The sequence below is a fragment of the Patagioenas fasciata genome, chromosome 9 (genome assembly GCF_037038585.1).
Source record: "Patagioenas fasciata isolate bPatFas1 chromosome 9, bPatFas1.hap1, whole genome shotgun sequence".
Classification (NCBI taxonomy): domain Eukaryota; kingdom Metazoa; phylum Chordata; class Aves; order Columbiformes; family Columbidae; genus Patagioenas; species Patagioenas fasciata.
The window spans coordinates 23,607,332-23,627,174 of NC_092528.1; the positions used below are offsets into that span (position 1 = coordinate 23,607,332).

Here is a 19,843-nt window from a genome sequence, read left to right on the forward strand (position 1 = left end):
ACTGATGAATTATTTAGCTTTCCTGTTAAGCCCTGCTCAGGTATGTATCACAACTAAAGACATACAATTCAAAGTAAAACAAAGCAAACAAGCCAGTAACACCAGGATAGTTTTTATTTGTTCCCTGAATTAAATATTGGCATATATGGAAAATCCAGATATCAACTATTTCCCCAACATTTACAAGACTGAGTTTGCAATGTCAGAAAACAAGCACGTTTATGCACAATCCTGGCAACTGGTAGTGTGAGTGCACAAGATCGCCCTGCCTGAAAGTCAGTCTTTAAGAAGCAGTATCCCTGGTCTCCAGCATCCAACGCAGTCCCCTCACTGACAATTGTGGCACCATGGAACAGCCAAATAAATATCCTGAGTGGGCAGCTCCAGTGCATTTCCCCCCCGCAAAGGATTTATTCCATGCTCCTCCTGAAGGGGCAGAGGCAAGGTCAGCACATCCAACAAATAACCCACCTATGAACACAAGTGGATTCTCGCTGTGCCTTTTTTACTCTGTTCTTTTGAGAGCAGGGGAGAACACAGGACCGTGACACTTCCAGGAAAGCTGTTCTTAAAGGTCCTACTGCTGCCACGCACTGTCCGTGCAAAGTGCCAGAGGCACACTCGTTCCCTGCTGCACGCTGAGCTGCCCTGTGGCTGCTCCACTTTACAGTGGGTTTGCAGCACTTTCCCTGCTGTCTGAGGGAAGTTTTCAAATAAATAAACAGACATGAAGTAATCAAGCTTGTATAACTGAAATAATGTGGAAACACAAAGCATGTGCTGTTGAAGGAAATACCATTTGCTCCTTTTCACACTGGAGAACTTAGGAACTTGCAGCCTCCTTAAAGCAGCTGGTGTGGTCAGTGCTCCCAGAGGAAAACACAAGTGTAGCTGGTGCAGCAACAGGAGCCAAGCACCTCTGCTCCCTTTTTATAACAAAAAAAATAAAGAAACACACATTTTTCTAAAACATGCCTGCTGAACTGGGGACACACAGAAGAGAGATCACATCTAAGATGTAGTGACCCACACAGCATTTCACTGGCCAGTGCACATCCACTGTGAGCCAAGCCCTGCAGGAGGAACTGAGCACGTGTGATCCCCTGTTCTACAGAAGGGCAAACACATGGTTTTACCAGCTCCACTGTGCAGCCTTGTGTTAGATCCTAGCACGGCAGATGGCAAGAGGTTTTCCCTTTTGGAAAGATCACAGAAGCGCCTTCTAGGCTGCAAAATGCCTTGGGCATCCTCAGACAACTGCATCTTCTCCAGACACAGGAACTCCTCAATCCCAGTCCTGCATTCCAGCTCCTCACCCACATGTTCCTACTCACCAACCTTGCCAGTGTCTCTTCAGCAGGAGTTCTCTTAGCTCCAGAAGCAACAATGACTCCAAATAACATAGCTGTATGACCACTCTTCCACAACCCCAACAGTTAGATTTATAACGGTGTTGCATGCATTTGCATCTATATGTTCCCTTTGTATTAGTAACAAGGACCTCCCCAAAAATAGCTTATATCATATCCAGGCTCCAGAGGGATTCTAGGTATCACCACCTCCTGCCTTTCCCTTATGGTTTTTACACTGGGCTGCAACCATCCAACACACAGTGCCACTGGGCAAGTGAGGGAGGGAGGGAAGTGGTAAAGGTGGGAACACACAACTTAATTAATGATGGGATTGTCAGTCACTTCGATGTCAAGCCCCACGTCTACACACCATGCACTGGCGTTGATCTTGCCCTGCCCACTCGGCCCAGAAAGGCCGCGCGAGTGCCTCTTCCCATGCGCAGCCACTGTGTCAGTCTTGGTCGCCATCGGACGACTCCTCCTCTGCCTCCTCCAGCCACTGGATAAACTTCTGGAGCTGCAGAGAGAATGAAACATAATTCGGTAACAAGTGACACCAAACAGGTGCAGGGAATGATCAACAACCACCCTGTGTCAGTGAGCACCTCTACCATGAATGAGAAAAAGTGTTTCTAGGAGGCAGGTTGAAGGAAAGAGAGACAAAAGTTTACATGAAAAACAACAGGGATGCCATGGACAAACCCACACTCATTAGAATCCTGAGGGAGATTCTTCCAGTCAGACAATTCCCACAGCACTCAGCAAAAGTACAGAAGTTTGAGAGTTCTCCACAGCTTGAGGGAGAAGAAATGACAGCTGCACCTTAGCTAAGACAAGTTAGGAAATTCTGCTGGGAAAAACCTACTCCCTGAGAAGTTCCTATAAAGAAGGCAGCTCATTTTACCAGCTGGGCTCAAATAAGCAGCTGAAAGCACTGCTGACCTACACTAAGAGCTGACTTTGCAAAGGCTTTAAACAAAGTTGGAGTTCTTCAGAGATGGCTTTTTTCCCCCTACTCCTCTCTCAGGTCCAGGGAGGAGGACTGGAACAGGGCTGAGCCAAACTGCAGCACAAAGTTCCGCCTGACAGAGGGGGGAAGTTTATATGCTCCTTGCAACACAAGCCAAATGAAACCACTCAGCACAGAAAACGCTTAGAAATACATGCGAAGGGACTGGTGAGCCAGGAATGAAATCTTCAAAGGAACTGCATGGGGCCAGCACACAGGGCATTGGCCTAAAGCCCATTTCGAATGGGTGTTGGCTTAGAGAAGCCGTGCTGCTACTCCAGAAAGTGCTGGCCTCGTGCTACAGAGAGACCACTGAGAACAATCTCCATCTTCTGCTACCTCCAGTCCTCATCCAAACGGGATGATTATGGCAGAACACAGAGAAATGCCTGTTCTGGAGAACAATTTTGTGTTACTTAAGTGTTCAATGCACTGGTGCGTTACTGACCTACCATGCAATGGCAGCTGCTCCATGGAAGGCAACAGCGGCACTGAACTCCACTCCAAATTTCTTTAGGAGCTGTTGTCTCTCTCTCTCACCCCACACTCTCTTTAAACACCTTTGGGACTTACCCGCTGGTTTTTACGAAGCTGCTTTCCCTTGTCAGATGTGTCCCGCAAAGAGAACCAATCGAGAATTACATCTTCTTCCAGAATTTCCAGCTGGTAAAATGTCATCAACACCTGCATCAATTAGAAAAGAGCAACAGGGCTCTCTATAAACTCTTCTGGGCTTAGCTCATGTTCGAGCACAAACTTTGCACATAATCTGTGTCTCCCAGCATAATTTTAAATAGAAGGCGCTCAGTCTGCTTCGTTTTGCTTTTATTGTTAGAAATAACCGTGCTTCTCCTACCAAGCTGTAGGTTCCCGACTGTTAGATACTCTGACACACCATGAGTCAAAGTTCGAGCCACATCAGCCTCAGCTCTGTGGATGCAGAGCGTGACTGAGAGCTGTGGGTGACAAAGGGCCACAGAGGACATCAGTTCGAGATGTTACTTAAGGTTCTCTTTTAAAAGCATCCCAAAGCAGATCTAACAAGCAACAGGCCCACATATGCAAAACTGTGCAGAGAAGAGCATGAATGTCCCCAGCCCTGCCCTGGGCTCCCTCCTCCTGCCAGTTTTCTCTTCACAGCGCCTTATGGCAGGTGTCAAAGCAATTGGTCATTCATCAGCTCAAACCCCTGCCCAGCGCAGCGAGGGTGAGACGCGATCGCGCTTTCTCAGGGCGCCTTTGTGCTCAGGCGGCGCAGGCACTTTGCAGTTGGTCTCCTTGCGGCAGAGTGCTGACAAAGCTGGCTGCCAGCTCCAAATATAAAGTGTCACTTCAATTCCCAGCCTCCAGGGAAACCCAGGCCCCTAGAACAATGGACACATGCCAAACAATTGCTGTAATTCAAGGACATTTTAGCTCACCAAACTGAACGCTTTTGGCTCCAGTCCATGCTAAGTACTTTGCCATTAGCCAGGAGCACTGGTAGCAGAAGTTAGGATTACTCTTTCTTGAGGAACCAAGAGTTAAGCAGGCTCTAGGAGAGTGTCCCAAGACACTGCTAAAGGAAAGACTTGCGATCCAAGTCAAATGCTCGCAGTGTGATAGGGCAGAAGGAATTCAGGGACAAAGTAATTATGAAGGAGGACGAGGAAGAATACTTTGAAAACTTTCAGAAGCTGAGAGATAGGTAATCAGCCACACACCATCTTCCTTTTATTCCCAGTTTCATAACTAGTTCAGCCTGAATAAGAAATCTCACCCTTATTCCCACTTTGCTTGTTTTGCACTCTAAAGTAGGATAAACCACTTGGCAGTTAGATCCCAGGGACCATGGAGAGACAAAGAAAATAAAGCTCTTCCTAAAGCAAGCCTCTGGCCTTGCCTCTTCCAGCATCACACAACAGGGCATCTAGGTTAGAAGCTGCAAAATAATAGCTCCCTGCGAGCTGCGTGCTGGAAATTAATACTCACCCTCAGCTGTGCTCCCTCAGAGGCACGGACAGACTTTTTTTTAAAGCAATTTTTATAGATGGATTTTCTATACACCTCCTCCACTGAGACCTCAGTTTTCTGCTCTAAAGCAGACAAGCTGCTGATGCAAACAGGATGCATTTCACTATGAATCCAGCAACAACAAGTCCTCAGAGCTGGGAACGGACACTCACTTTAGCTATCGACGTGCAGAGACTGTCGTGTTCCAGGAAGAATTCCTCAATGGCAAATAAGGCATTCAAGTGATCTGATGCTCGTTTTATGTAGTTCTTAAACAACGGGGTCCAGTTCTTCAACAGCTGCAGGGGAAAAAACACAGAAGATGAGTTCCTGAGCTACGAGATTGACATGTGCACTCAGCCCTGTTTCCCAGCTGCGTTGCACTAAGACAGTGAACCAGGGAAACATTTTAAGAGACCGTTCAGTTGACCACTTCATATATTTGTCCCACTCAGTTCATGAAACAGGTGGTATTAAGCCTCACATGTGCACACAGGACCTGGTTTTACTAAGCAGCTTTGAGAACATGTGTTAGTTTTCTTGGTTTTGACTTTCTAGATTAAATACTAGATTATCACAATAAATGTGTTTCTAGTCTGGTGCTCAAAGAAAATCACTTCAAACAAATAAAGAGAGGTATGTACACGCTACTCAAACCTTCCCCACAGAGCAGCTGACATTTCAGTGGAATTTTCCTTCAAAGCAGAAGAGCAAATAAGAAAAAAGTGAAAAAGATAGCGCCAGGATAATTACCAGCTGAGTATAAGTGGACAGTGCAAAACAGCCACCCCAAGAACAGGAACGCAGTGGAATAGCCCCAAAGTGCAAGTCACACATTCTCTGTGTGCCCACAGGCTTATTTGGATTCTGGAGTCTGCTGCAGGGAGCGGGCGGGAAGGATGAAGGGCAAGAAGGTGTTACACTATCAGCTGATCTCAGGTCTTTCCTCCAAGGCTTATTTTTTATGAAGCCTTTAGTTTGGTTGCTGCCTCTTCAAACAGTATTTCTGCCCAAGTTCCCTCCAGCTCTTTCACTTGCTGTACTCGTCTGGAAGGCAAGCAGCAGGGAAAGCTCTGCAGAGCAGCACAGATTGACTTGAATCTGAGATAGGAGGAAATAAAGGTACTTACAGCCCTGTCCATAACAATTTTTAAAAGCATCAGAACTAAGATAAGATGGAAAAATTCTTCATTGGCCACATAGTGACCAGACCATTCTACAAAAATATTGTAGGAAATTAAATTGAGTTCCCCATCTTTTTTAATAGATTAATTGAACAGCAGGCACTCCTGCAACTTCACCCCTGGCATGTCTGTACAGATACACTATTTTACTGTTCTTTCAACAGTGTGTCCTTGCAGAACACATCTGGTCTGTTTTGAAGGGAATCAGGTAATTCTCAGAGGCTTGGGCTGTGATGAAGAAGCTGAGTCACCTGCATTCAGGGTTAATCAGCATTATTCTGTCCAGGACAATAGATAACAGGCAGTAGCCCTGCCAGAGGGATTGCTCCAGGACACAGTGCAGCTAGAATCCAGGCTGCCAAAGGTACCCTGTGCTGGGAATAGTGCTCAGCCACTCCATAGCACTGCGCTTCATCACTTCTTCAGAGCCATTTGCTGTGCAACCCAGCTGGCATTTGCATGCCTCACGCAGAAACAAAGAAGGGGATTAGTACAAACAACCTGATCTGTATAGTAGTACACACACTGGCTTAAGGAACAACAGTAACGGTACAGAATGTTCCTCATCATTGTGGTATCACCACAGAAAGCTGAGGGTTGCATGGCGTATTTCCAGAAAGTATTTTAGCCTTTATCAAAAGGTTTAATTCTGAACACTCTTCCATCCTCTACAACCATCTTCTGCATTTTTATTATCCTTTGGAATTCTTCAGCTCAAATGTAGTAAAGCTACCTGCAAGTTCCTTCCAGGCTAAGAAATATTTTGTAATATCTTTCTGTTAATGCCTTTAAATCATAAGCAGGCAGAATTCTAACCAGAAATTATTGAGTTTCTGAAAGCAAGTAATTTATAAAGAAAGCAGAGCTCTAAACACAGCCCCAGGACTCAACCCAATATGCCTACTGCTGGGAGAGAAGAAAAAATATGCAATCTCAGGTTGAGATTATGCACTGTGCAGTACCTGGTGCTAAGGGTGAAACAGGGCTCAGCTCAGGGCCCCCAGCAAACACAGGCCTATGAGCCCCTCTGACCAGAGAGGCTGTTTGGGGACTTTCATGAAAATCTGAACTGGGGAATTAGAGGCTTGGAATTATTTTAGATTGAAAAAAAGAAAATGCTGAAAATTGTGAAGAGATACCGACAAAGAGACCTGTGGACAATACTGTAACTTGCCAGGTTTTGACTCTACCTGAGTAATTCCTCAGAACAATCTACAGTCTGGTGAAAGCAATCAGATCCTTCTGACATATCGATTCATTTTTCATCAGATCTGGCCATTGATGATGAGCAGCTTCAACTTCAGAGAGCTTTGTGATCCACTTTTCTTTGGCCAGAAGGACAGTCTCAACACCAGGCCTAATTTTACCCCTAACCCCAGCACAGGACACCACCATGAAGTACATGCAAAATGCAAGTGACAGAGCTATAATTCCCACCTGTTACACCATAACGGCATCTGTGCTGATCACTATAAATTGCTTCAATGAAAGCAGAGATCCACTTGGTCCCTGAATAAGCAATCCCATGTTGTGTCCACTTGCATGATGTTTCCAAAGACTACAGCTCCCAAACAGCTATATTGCCTCCCATAGGGTCCCTTCAGACATCCTCACCTACATAACCTTGTTCGATGCTGCTCCAGTGACAACAGAAGCACGGCCTTCAGTTTATCGGCAGCTTCAGCCACTATTGCTCAAATCGTGCCTACGGTTCTAGGAAAGGTCTGGTTTTCTGCACCAACTCTGCTTTACAGCTTGTACAAGAGCCAAACGAGATGCCTGACATACATCGAACTATGTAACTCCATTTCTCAAGCCTCCATGTTTCATCTGAAGAATACCCATGGGCATATCCTTTACTGGATGCTTGTTTCCTAAAATTGCTGCAACACTTCAGAGCTTTGTGCTCAGGGGCCAGCACCTCGGAGCATATATTGTGGTTTCAAGTCAACCCATACATAACTATGGCATTTCCACAATTTCCCCTCCTGAGCTGTCTCGGATTGCTCTACCATCGCTCTTACACAGATGACCCATCTTCCTTCAGCATTCCTTAGTCAGACTTCAGCTAGAAAAAGAGTGAGAAACATAAAACAGCTCAGCAAAGTTCAGTGGGCTTCTGATACTCACCAGTCCCAGAAAACAATATCTCCATCTCATAAAGAGCAGCACTTTGCCGTGTGTAAACCATCACCAGCAGATCTCAGCTTAATACTGCTATTGACTGAGGTAGTTTAAGCTGCACAGCTACACCCTTCAGCAACATCATTTCATTATGTACTAACCTACACCAAGCTAGCGCATGGGGTTCTCAGGATCTAAGGAATAGTAAATTAACAAGAGTGTACTTTCACTGACTAGGGAACCACAAGTTGCTGAAAAGCCACAGTTTCAGATCCTGTACAAACATGCATGTTCTGCCTGAAGAACTGGTCTCTTCAGAGCACTGCTAGTAAATAAAACACAAGCTGCTCTGCAGGAAGACCATCAATGTCTGTTCAACGAGCTTTCAAAGGCTGGTTCATCACCTCCATCTCAACTCCAACATCTTGGGTTATTGTAACAGTGCCTAACATCACACGTGCAATGGCACATTAACAGGACGCTGCCTTCCTGCCAGTTCCAGCACAGAGCACCAGCACAATTCTGCACACAGTAAAGACACCGAGACACAAAACCGTCCCAGAGAAGGATCCTCTAAGAAGCTTCCAGGTTGTTCTTTACAAAGGAGCATCTGGAGAAACTGGCTGCCGTAATGGTCAATCGGTTTGACACCTGGCTCTCTTTGATAAAACTAGGGATAATTTGTGTTTCATAAACGTGTATGCCACACAATTCCCTACCTAGAGAAATTCCACTTGTCCATGACATGGGGCATGGTCACTCTGAATATTACATTTAGATTATTATTGCTTCTCACTAAAGGCAAGTTGATCTGCTGTCTCTGCTGCTGAACATGAGCACCAGCTTTCCTCTGCTGAAATATGTATGGACAACGCTACCCAGAGGTAAGCCCTTCATGTTCCTCCATTGTCTTTAGCTTCTAAGGGGTTTTGGGCTACTATGCAAAACTTTATGCGTTTATATGGTAACCTTTATTGCAGACCAGAACCTCTTCTGACTGGGTGCTGCAGTGAAGTTCTGCATTAAGAGCCCAGTCTGGGAGACAAGAAGAGATGCCATATACTAGCTGGAAAGAAAGAAAAAGAGGGAAAAAACCAAAAACGAAAAAAAAACAAAAAACAAAAAACCAGAAAAAAAAAAAGGAAATTATCCAACAACACCCTAGACAGCTATCAACTCCACACAACCTCTTGTCTAGATGTAATGCTTCCCACTTAGAGCCTAACACCTGCTCTAACATTTTCTTTAGTCCTCCTCCTTCAATTCTCTTTTTCCAGGACATCCTATGCAAGAAAACAGTCTCAAAATGAATTTAAACAGAGTGAACAGTGAAATCTCACTAAGCCATCTGATGAACAAATCACTTCACATGGATGTTTCCCACAGAAGGCATCTCCACACATTCAGAAGATGAACCATCTGCCATGCTTACACCTACATAAAGAACAATTAGTTTTCCACTCTTCTCCATCAATTGAAAGCACATACTTCCCCAGAGAAAGGATGATGAGGATGTCTAGTTTTCCTCTTTAGCTCCATCTCCTAAAAAAAAATAAATCAGTCCTTCCCAAACAGGTGTCAGACCCACTCCTTCCGAAAGAGCACCTTCATAACCTGTAGAGTTTGCAAACTCAAATACACAAATGGGCCACAGGAAAGAGGAAAAAAAACACTACAAAGGCTTCAACTTGGATCAATAAAACCATTAAGATAAGCCTGCCTGTTTTTAAAAGCAGATCTTATCCTCTTTTGTCTCGTCAGGAAATTTAAATCACTCTCACCCAATTATACAACCCCAGTCTCTTTGGAGACACAACAGAACTCTGTATCTTCACACAAAGACAACAATATTGTGCCTTTGCATTTGGCTGGAAAACAATTAGCAGCATTTACAGCCTGTAGACAAGTAAGGTCTTGGAAAGGATCCCATGGGGAGAGGAGCACTCCCTGCTGCCCCAGGGACAGGGCTTTGGATGGACTAGAACTGGCTTCCTGGAATGCAGAGACACCTCAAACAGTCCCTCTCCGTCTCCTTCACAAGTGATGCGCTTGGATCATCACACACAGCAAATGGAAACTGCAGGTGCTGAAGTAGAGCTCCTATAGTCTCAGTGAAGTTCTGTCAAGCAGGTACAATAGTTTCAGTTCACTTTTACTTCTATAGAGGACAAAGATGTTCATGAACTCAAGGAGTTCGAGTAGCTTCAGGCTGAAGGGAAGAGACTTCTCAGCCTGAAAGTACCTGGGGCATCCAGACAGACTCCCACACACAACAGGAGAAAGCGCAAAGAGTCAAATGGAGCAGCACTCACTGGAAGTAACGCTGAGAAATAGTTCTGGGAGTCCAGGTTTGCATCCAGCTGCTGCAGCGGGAACTCCAGGATAACTTTACTGAGCACCTGCATCATCTCCTTCAGGCCAATGTTATACGCATACCTGCAAGCAAAAAGGCCAAAATCCCCAACATTTCACGTTATCTCATCTCTGTAGACTCTGGTTCTTCACAGAGATACAACAGAAAATTTGATTTTCATTTTTCAGACTTCTGTTTGTTGTTTTTTGTTTGTTAGTTTGTTTTCCCAAATATTCAGGCAATAAAATCACCTTGCATTGCACCAGGCCCTGCATAAGGTCACAAGTCCTGAAAATCTGCTATCATGGTGGATCGAGCTGCTGCAGGGACAGCATCCTCACATTTACCAGAGGGCTGTAGGAATATTGTTGCACAAAAGATGGAAAATGGGTTTGTATTTGAGAAATATGAGGTAAAAGGCACTCTGATTATGTGTTTTAGGCTTGTTGCTGTAAAAACAAAGCAGACAACCCACAGCACAGCCCCAGCTGCAGGCAGCTGGTCACACGTTGCAATGCACAGAGCAGCAGCCCTTGCATGAACTCCCACACAGTCTGCGCCAAGAACTGGTTTGCTCTCTGTAGTCCACAGTCACTTAATAGCAATTCAATCTCTTATTACAGAACCGGGGCAGGAAAAGCCTGACCACTGAGAATGCTATAGATGCAGCTGGTGCCCTCCCTCCACTCCTGTCATCATTCAGTCATGATCTCTAATGTGCATTTCTTGGGCTCTATACTGACAAAACTAATGTTTGAACATCAAACACCAGTATTCACATGGTTTTTCCTCTTCTTTCTAGATCCGCTGTTCAGCATGAGGGACAGCATCCCTGTAAGAACACTCACTTGAGAGAGTTGATTTCCAGGACGAGGTTGTCACAAGAAATGTTTTCTTCTTCGCCCCTCTGTAACGTACCCAGAACCTCATTCTGGAAAACTAATGAAAGAAAGAACAGGCAGTTAGACAGGAGAGAGAAAAATGCAGATTCTTCAATTCTGTTCATTAGTGAAGAAACTACGCCCTTAACAACAGAAGCATCTTGACACACACGTCTACTTGTTCTTCACAAGCTGGCACAAACCCACATCAACTATACTTACAAATAGTGGAGTATAATTCAAATAAATGAGATGACCTACTAGACATAATTGATATATCCACACAAACCAGTTCAAAGCTATTTACCTCTGTGACCTTTTAGAGCAGAGTTTCTGTTACACTTTCACAATCTAGCCTTTCTTATTCAGGCAAACCTCATCTTCCCCCAACTAGAGATGTGAATTCAAACCTAAAATGTATTGGTTTAATTTTCTTTAGGGACATATTTTAACATGAAAAATGCTTTTTTTCCAGTTTCACTTGAACCCCTTTCAAATCCAGGTAAGCTGGAAAACCAAAACATATCTGCCTAAAGAGGCAGCTCCTACAAGGATACTTAATTCTCCCGTATAATTACAGCAGTAAGCTATTCAGAGAAGGAAATTCCACTGGACTTTCATGCAGTCTCTGAGTTTAGGCAATAATACTGCCATTCAGATAGCTCAGGGAGGTCACCTTCATGAAGGCCCAGTAATCAGGAGTGAGAAAGATGAAGGATCTTTGCTGAGCTTCTCAGCCTTGCCTGCCTTGGGTTAACACAACAGCAATACAAGGAATATTAAAAAACTGTGTAGAAAACACATGAAGTGAGGTCAGGAAGCAAACACATTACAGACATCCACAAATTTTCCAATACACCTAGAAAAAGCAGCACAAATCTCGCTCCTACTGCACTAAAGAAGCAAAAAAAAATCTCACTCTCACTGCACTATCTGCAGACTCGCCATCCTCCTTAATAGCCCCATTTCTCACCTTTGATGTCATCCAGCTGAGGGGATGCTGCCCGACTGTCTGGCTCCTCAGAGCCCATGCTCAGGTCACTGTCTGACTCGCTCTCTTCCTCTGAATGCACAACTGGGCCTGATGAAGAAGAGAAGACGCAGCATTCAACACTCAAGAGCTGCAGCTGTCATATGCATGAGCAACCAGGTGTCCAGGGACTTCCCAGCCAAGTCAGCAACTATCTGTCCTTGCAAGGAAGCTCTGTTTACAGGTCAAGATGGTTGGGTTTGCTGCAGAGGGAATGCTACAGCTGGCACTAGACTAATGGGACTTCCTAAGAGTCTGCAAGCAGACAACAAATGACAGGGACAGAAGCAAATGCATTTTGTGCAGACTGCTGACTCACAATGGAGCCATGTCAACAGACACTGTCACCATCAGGAAGAAATCCAGCAGTACCCGGAATGGCCAAAGCATAATGCCTCTAAGGGATGGCCTGGTATCCCACAGTGCACCACTCACAACTATGTTAGCGCAAGCCAAAGATTATGACAATAAATGTCTTTTACAGAGCACAGGAAGAGGATCTGGTCCACCATCTGCTTTCACCTCTCACCTTGCCTCCACATACATGTTATTTGGAGCCAGCCTGCTTCACAAAGCCCAGGTCTTACTCTAGACACTCAGCAAGTTTACCTGATACAGGTCTGTCTGTCCATCCCCAGGTGACTACACTGGAGTTCTCCTTACCCCATAGGCTTTGTCTCTGCTCCTCTTCATCATCTTCATTCTTGTCATCTGCTTTCCAGAGATAGCCTCTGCCCTCTGAGCCTACATCCTTTTTATTGTATCCTGAAAAAGAAACAGCAATTAGGAGGTGGAGGTACTGGATCTGCTTACAGGCAAACCTGACACAAGCTGGTATAACTTGCTTAGTACTGCCCCTAAATATTCTTCATCAAGAGGGAGCTGGGATTCCTGCAGATGTGAATGGATTTCAGCTTTTACCTTCTCAGTTGACAACTTACTCCTCCCTACAGCAGGAACACTCAGCTGACCATGTTGAGATCCTGCAACAAACTCAGACTGGTAGAAACAGTATTTCACAAGGACAAAGTCCTTGGACACAGTCCAGGTACAAGGACATAGATCTTGCAACCTGACTTGAACTGAACATCTCTTCTAACTTCAGCTTATTGCTGATGGATCCCACTCTAAGGAAAATGGAAAATACCTGAGGTCTCCAAAGATTTTAATGCTGGAGTACTGAGGTATATCTCACTGTCCAACTTGAGCTGAATATCCCTGCTTGCCCTACTGAAAACATACATGTTCCAAGCTGAATGCAGCACTACACTCCAGCCTGGCACTGCAGAGTCTAGAACAGAGGAGGGAAAAATCCCAAAAGGTCATGGAAGGCAAAGCCCTCTGCACAGCCTGAGCACACGCAGCCAGAAACTCTCATACCTTTCAGTTTCACCTTGCTCTCCTCCTTGTTCATGCCAGAATCATCACTGAACTGGTCATCATCCTCTTCCTCCTCATCTGGTGGGTGTAGAGAGATCACTGTGCCCTCAGAAAGAGTGATGGCAGGACCTACTACTACCTGCAAACATGTGCAACACATCTTAATGAAGAAATACCCTGACTGCTGCCTTGCACCTCCACCAGTAGGGACAAGAGCTGCTCTGGACAAGCTGTACATGAACAAGTATAACTGAAGACATCAGCACTGCTAGACCACATACCATACCACCTGAGTCAAACAGGAAGACAAAGGTGGGAGCAGAAGCATGTCCACCACCTTTGCAAAAAGGCCTGGAGCAGCCCTGTATTCTGTTATGGTCAGGCGTAAGTCTAGTAACCTGCCGAGAAAGGTGGCAAGCAGAACAGACATAAATACAGCTCACCTGAGAGGAGAGGACACAGCGGGGCTTTAGTTTTACTTTCTCCTTCACTTCAGCTTCATCGCAGATAACAGAATGGCAGATCTCCACGTTATCTGCTATGTGTACTCTGTCCCAGAGAAAAGCTCCGTCCAAACGGACTTCATCACCTGTTATACATCACCAAGCACAAATATGTTCAGCAAGGCAGTTTCCTGCTCTCCCACACTGCTGTGTTCACTAGAAAACATCTTACTGAATCCCAGTGCCCTTGATGTACAATGGATGTTAGATGAAATGTAGAAATATGCCTTAGAGGCCTACAGCCACTTCTTGCCCAAAGCTAAAAGACATGTTTGTTCTCTACAGGGAAGCTGACAGTAACAATTGATATCTTGGTTTTGCACAAATACAGCCAAATCACCAAAAAAAAAAAAAATCCAGCCAAGATGAGAAGAAGTATGAGGCAGCTCACAAAAACAGGGAGAGCTGTCCCTCCTTTGCAGGATGTTGGTGGGTGGCAACACTAGATCAGTAAAGGCCATGCAATCTCTGCTGCTGAAACAAGTTACTTGCATGAAACACCTTCCACCCTTCAGCATCATTATGGTATCGTAAAAACTTTAATCTATTTCCTCTGCTGGAAAGCCAAGCTTTCCTCCATTCTTCCCGTTAGAAGTCAATCAGAACCCACCTATCACCCTCTCTCAGAGCCAAACACACTTCGAAAACTAAACCCCCAACACCTTGTGCCCTTGCCTGGCAAGACCTACACATCCCCCATTCCTGTACTCACCTATCCTGCAGTTCTGCCCAATAACGCTGTTTTTTATGGAGCAGTTGCTGCCGATGACCGTTCCCTGCCCAATGAGGACATTCTCCTCCAGCACGCTGCCGTGGCCCAGGCAGACATCCACCCCTCGGTAAACGTTGTGTTTAGAATGGGTGTAACTCTGATTCTTGTCATCGGTGAAGTTCATCTCTGGAGTCAAAGGATAAACCCAGCGCCGGATGATATCAGAGCACACAGCTTCATACATTTGCAGGTTGCATATATGGGCACCGTACTCTTCTGTCGTTACATGCATATGGATCTGGTTCCCCAGGACCTGGGAGACAGGCAGGAGCACGTCAGAAGATTCTCTAATGCAAGGTAAGAGGATCTCCCTTGTAACAACCCCCTCCTTACCTCCTCATTCACCAACAGGCCACGTACAAAGTCATCCCGTGTCTGGTAGTCAAAATTGTCTGTGAAGAGCTCAGCCACCTGCCAGGAATAAAATACAAGGAAATAATTGTTACCAGAAAATGTTGCCAGGGAAACTAAATAATTAATGGCTCTTCAGTGGTTCTCAGAGAGCTGAGTTATACAGTGTAGGAAAGTGACGCTCTTGCATTGAATAAAGCTTTGATTCCTCCTGCTAGGAGTGTTCACCTTCCCACCTCCTCCTCCTAACGGACACTATGAACAGATTCTGGTTTTCAGAAGGGGCAAAACATTGCTTTAGCATTTCCAAGCAATCTGCCCAGCCTCACTTTGTAGTTTCACTCTGAAAGGAAGGCTGTAGATCAGCTTCTCCAGATGTGGAAGAGATGTTAGTGAGCATAGGATTGAATCATCCTGAATGTTACCTTAACACAAGTACCAGCTTGCAAGTACTGATACTTCTCCATAGCAGATGTCACCTCTGCTCCACCGATGTTACTGTACTCAAAGTGACACCACTTGCATTCCATTACAGTTTCATTCTGTGCCAAATCAGCCAGTCTATGGATATATCCACTGCCTAGTTCTGCCTGGGCTCGAGCAGTGGATGCCAGATGCATACTGAGCACTCTCACAGTCCGCAGAGCAGTGCCACATGATCACTTGGGCTCTCAGCTCCATCACTGAGCACAACTGGGAGTTCTGATTTCCCGACCTGCTCCACGCAGGCCACATGCACACCAGCAGCACCAACAGAGCGATGCAGGTTGAATTTTGGACCCTCAGAAGGGCAGAGCTCACCTGCGGAGAGCAGATGCTGATATGACAGTCCAGCAAGTCATGGCGCACCTCAACATTCTCAATGGAATTCTGGAACAGACTCTGAAAGAGGAAAAAATTCAGATGATCTGAATGCCTCACACCGTACCGAACACCAAAAGCCTTCTATAAGCTAGGGGCAGCATTGACTGAATCATTAAACTTGCTGAAGATCGGAGAAATCTACAATATACACTGAAATACAAGTTTAGCAGGCAGAGCCTGGTCATGTACAGAGGAACACGCCAGTCAGCAGTGACTGCCCTTGTTCTTGCACAGTGCAGCTCTCCAAGAAACAGCTTGTGCTTCCAACAACCACTTCTCCTGCAGGAGGCTCCTTACCTTAGCTGCTGGGAGCTACAAATGTACAAAGAACATTAATAAATGAAAATGCAATATTCATAGCTTCCATACCCTCTGCGGATTTTTACAGCTCTGGAGTTTTTGTTGTTGTTTTTTCCTTTTTGGTTTCATACAGTGATTTGTGCTATCATTTGAAGGTAAAAAATAATCTACTGATTACTAATTTGGGAATGAAAATGCCATATAATCACAGTATTAATACTGAGATGAAAAAACGAAAAGGTCCATTTACCTCACTGGAGAAAAGTGCCTCCACAGACATTTACAGAGCATTTATTACACTATCAGTAGAGCCTATAACCTTTTCAGGTGAACAGTACAGGCAGAGGTAACAGGAGGTACCACCTCTTGCACCTACTGTTATTCTATCCCCTGTGCCAGCTCAGCGCCACTTCAAACTGGTTTGTATATGACAGTGGTACATGTGGCCTATTTGGGAACCCCTGTGACAGCACAAATCACCCACCTCCCTCGTTTCACATGGAGAAAAGGAACCAAATAAATAAAAAACTGAACTGTGGAAAATATGTCTGCCCCATCTTCCAGCTCTAAAATTAATCTCAAACATCTGTCTAAGCGCAGTTTCACCAAGCCTCAAATAAAGGTTAAAGGGGGAAACAGGCCAGTTTACTAAGAGTTACTTCCTAGCATCTGCTCCTCCAAAAGCAGCAGCAAGCACAGTGCCCCAGCCCAGCCTCAGGAAGGGTCTCCTGGGGCGGCTACTTCACTACCACAGCCCTTTTGCACCCGTCAGGTTCCAGACGCACCATGGGAAAGCGGAAGCGTTTCAGGCCCTGGGTTCTCTGGTAGTGAAGGACGCGGTTTGTGGCACTGTCCATAGCAATAACAATGTCATCCTCTTTGCACCTGGCATGGTGACCGGGTGAGGACTCCTTGAATATCATCGTCATCACAGAAACGTTCTTTTCCATCTTACGACGCAACCTGAAAAAGAAAGACAGAATTTTAAAACCACTCTTCAGAGAATTAAAGCCCAGAGCCTCAACATACCAGGTAAACATCTGCTCCTTTCAACACCTACTTGTGCTCTTCCAGGGCTTTAGACATATTAAAATTGGACACCACATCTCCAGTGACAAGAATGAAGTCGGAACGAACAAGGGACTTGGCATCAACATCTCGTAGCACATCACCGAGGGAGCGGTACAGCTCAGAAGTCACAAACCGCACCGTGTTGGGAGAGCTGTGGCGGCACCACTTGGATTTTCTGGAAGGAAAAAAATGCATCAGAACAGCATAAAGAGCATATTCCTATAGAAAATGTACTAGGACACAGTGCCCCAGTGCACATCACATCCATAAGTGAACAAAAGGAGAATTCAACAATGAGCACACGACCTATAGCTCAGGTATGCTCACGTGCACAGGGTTGGACTTTGACACCGCAGTTTATGGAAACGTAGGAAACCCGATTCCACTATGAGCAAAGTTTTGACAAAGGAGAAGGAAGAGTTACTCACAACCCAAACTTTTCTTCTCAGTAAGCAGCACCTGAGGCAGGGAAAAGGCTGCGTGCTTCTCTTTAGCTTGCAAATCTGCAGCATGCAGAGGCACATGAGCTGTTTCCATTTACTGCCTGGCACACCAAGACAGGGCATAACGCAAAAGGTGGTACCCTAATTTACATGGCTACCCACAGGAAACCCCGGCTTTGAGACAAGAGAAGTTTAATGCTGATATAAATGAAGTCCCAAAACACTCTGCCCTTTTAATACACTGCGCGACCACACTCCACAGGAGGAATGGTCTTTGCTGAGATGTGCCAGGAGACAACTGTTGAAAGGGAATCTCTTGCACAGAGTTTTCACCAGAAGGATCAGTGAGACCTTTGAGGCTTGCTGGAAGACAGAAGAATCTTTTGCGTTACAAAGCTAAAAAGGAGATTCTTACTGTAGGTGCTCTTTTATCTCAGCTGACTTCCAACAGCAGAAAACAAAGGTTTCTTCAACTCCAGTTGCTGTGAGGAACTCCAAAGTGTAGTCAATCATGGCCACATTTGCCATAGGTAAAAGAGCCTAAAAATGTAAAAAGACACATAGCTGAACAAACACTCTGTACCTCAATATCAGCAACAGTCCCTCCAACTTGAGTATATATCATCAGTGGCACCAGAAAAATAACTGCTCTATCTCTTTTTAACAAAAATTTTCAAAGTTGATCTAAGAAGTAAGAGCTAGTTTCTGATCTTCTGTGGAGGCAGATCCTCACTTCAGAGAAGAAAGTATAAAACTCTTCACAATGACTCCAATAAGTGAGAGAGACTAAAAGAACCACCAAATCCCAGAGTGCTGATTCCCTGACTCAGGCTTTAACTGCTACAAGAAAAACCTGTTGGACATGAATGATGAAGCCACAGGAATATGAGTGTCCAGAATTAAACATGGGGGAAAAAACCCAACATAAACTGAAGTGACTTGAGTTTCAAGTCCCACTTTTAAACGCAGTTACTGACTCACAACTGAGTGATCTCATACTATTTTAAACTCATTTTTTGGTGACGTTTTGTGTCAAGCATGAGCTCGCGTGTATAATTATGACCACCACAAACACTTAATCAGCAAACAAGGCAAGATAATTGTTCAGAAGTGCTCCTTCCTCTAACGTACAGACTTCTCATCTGGATAATTAAAGTGCTTTCCCCATCCATTTTTCTGGCCATATTTTTTTACCCACTACTGCTGGTAAGCACAAAGATTTCTCTTTTGTGGAGCATTTCCCTTGTGAGGGAAGGCTGAGGGAGCTGGGGCTCTTCAGCTTGGAGGAGACTGAGAGGTGCCCTTAATAATGTTTAGAAATATGTAAAGGGTGAGTGTCATGAGGATGGAGCCAGGCTCTTCTCGGTGACAACCAATGATAGGACAAGGGGTAATGGGTACAAACTGGAACACAAAAGGTTCCACTTAAATGTGAGAAGAAACTTTTTCTCAGTGAGGGTGACAGACACTGGACCAGGCTGCCCAGGGAGGTTGTGGAGTCTCCTTCTCTGCAGACATTCAAAACCCGCCTGGACACCTTCCTGTGTAACCTCAGCAGGGTGTTCCTGCTCCGGCGGGGGGATTGGACTGGATGAGCTTTCCAGGTCCCTTCCAATCCCTGACATTCTGTGATTCTGTGCCTGCCAGAAACAACCCTGCTCACACCCGCTCCTGCACCAGACGAAAAGTGAACAGTTTGTTGTGCCACATGGAAAGGCAAAGAGCAGCAGCGTAGCAACGAGATACTCGCTGTCCCTCGAGCGCGGGATACAAACTCTTACAGCCGAGGAGAACCGCTCAGAGGCTCCCACAGCGGGGAAAGCAGGAGAAGCGGCGGGGGCGCCCAAGCCCCGGGCGGACACGGGGCCCCGTCGCCTCCGGGACCCGCCGGGCGCGGCTGAGGCGGCTTCGCCTCCCCCTGGCCCAGCCCGGGGCTCTCCCGGCGGGACACACCGCGATTCCGGGCCCCGCCGCGCTGAGCGCTGCGCCCTGTACCAGAGCCGGGCGGCCCCGGAGGAACCGGCCCGGGACAGGCTGGGGCAGGCAGGGGGGATTGCTCACCCGCGGCCGGTCTTTGGAGATAGGGAAGAAGCGGCGGTTGAAGCTGTCGGCGACCAGCACGGCCTGGAGCGGCGGCGGCGGCTCCTCCTGCGGGTCAGAGCCCCGGGCCGGCCCCGCGCCTGCCGCCCGCCGCGCCGCGCCCCGCGCCGCCATCTCCTCACGCTGTCTCCGCT

General features: G+C 45.9%; 1 protein-coding gene across 1 annotated transcript; it reads right to left on the bottom strand.

The window, feature by feature from the left end:
- Positions 1–96: 96 nt before the first annotated feature.
- On the bottom strand, positions 97–19,843 carry EIF2B5 (eukaryotic translation initiation factor 2B subunit epsilon). The gene is made up of 16 exons (XM_065844898.2): positions 19,671–19,843; positions 18,025–18,149; positions 17,156–17,341; positions 16,881–17,058; positions 15,733–15,813; positions 14,914–14,991; positions 14,521–14,833; positions 13,749–13,894; positions 13,306–13,444; positions 12,589–12,690; positions 11,869–11,976; positions 10,863–10,953; positions 9,974–10,097; positions 4,527–4,652; positions 2,935–3,045; positions 97–1,869 (listed from the first exon to the last, which is right to left on the bottom strand). Exons 1-16 carry the CDS (start codon positions 19,821–19,823, stop codon positions 1,804–1,806), a joined length of 2,127 nt encoding a protein of 708 aa, XP_065700970.1. The 5' UTR covers positions 19,824–19,843; the 3' UTR covers positions 97–1,803.

Bases quoted from the DNA above. Each gene is read 5' to 3' on its own strand.
- EIF2B5 (XM_065844898.2), bottom strand. From the start codon at position 19,823: ATGGCGGCGCGGGGCGCGGCGCGGCGGGCGGCAGGCGCGGGGCCGGCC. The intron at 17,342-18,024 runs GTAAGAATCTCC...TTTTCCTTCCAG, and splicing joins GAGATAAAAGAGCACCTACA to AAAATCCAAGTGGTGCCGCC. The intron at 13,895-14,520 runs GTGAGTACAGGA...GATGTATAACAG, and splicing joins TGGGCAGAACTGCAGGATAG to GTGATGAAGTCCGTTTGGAC.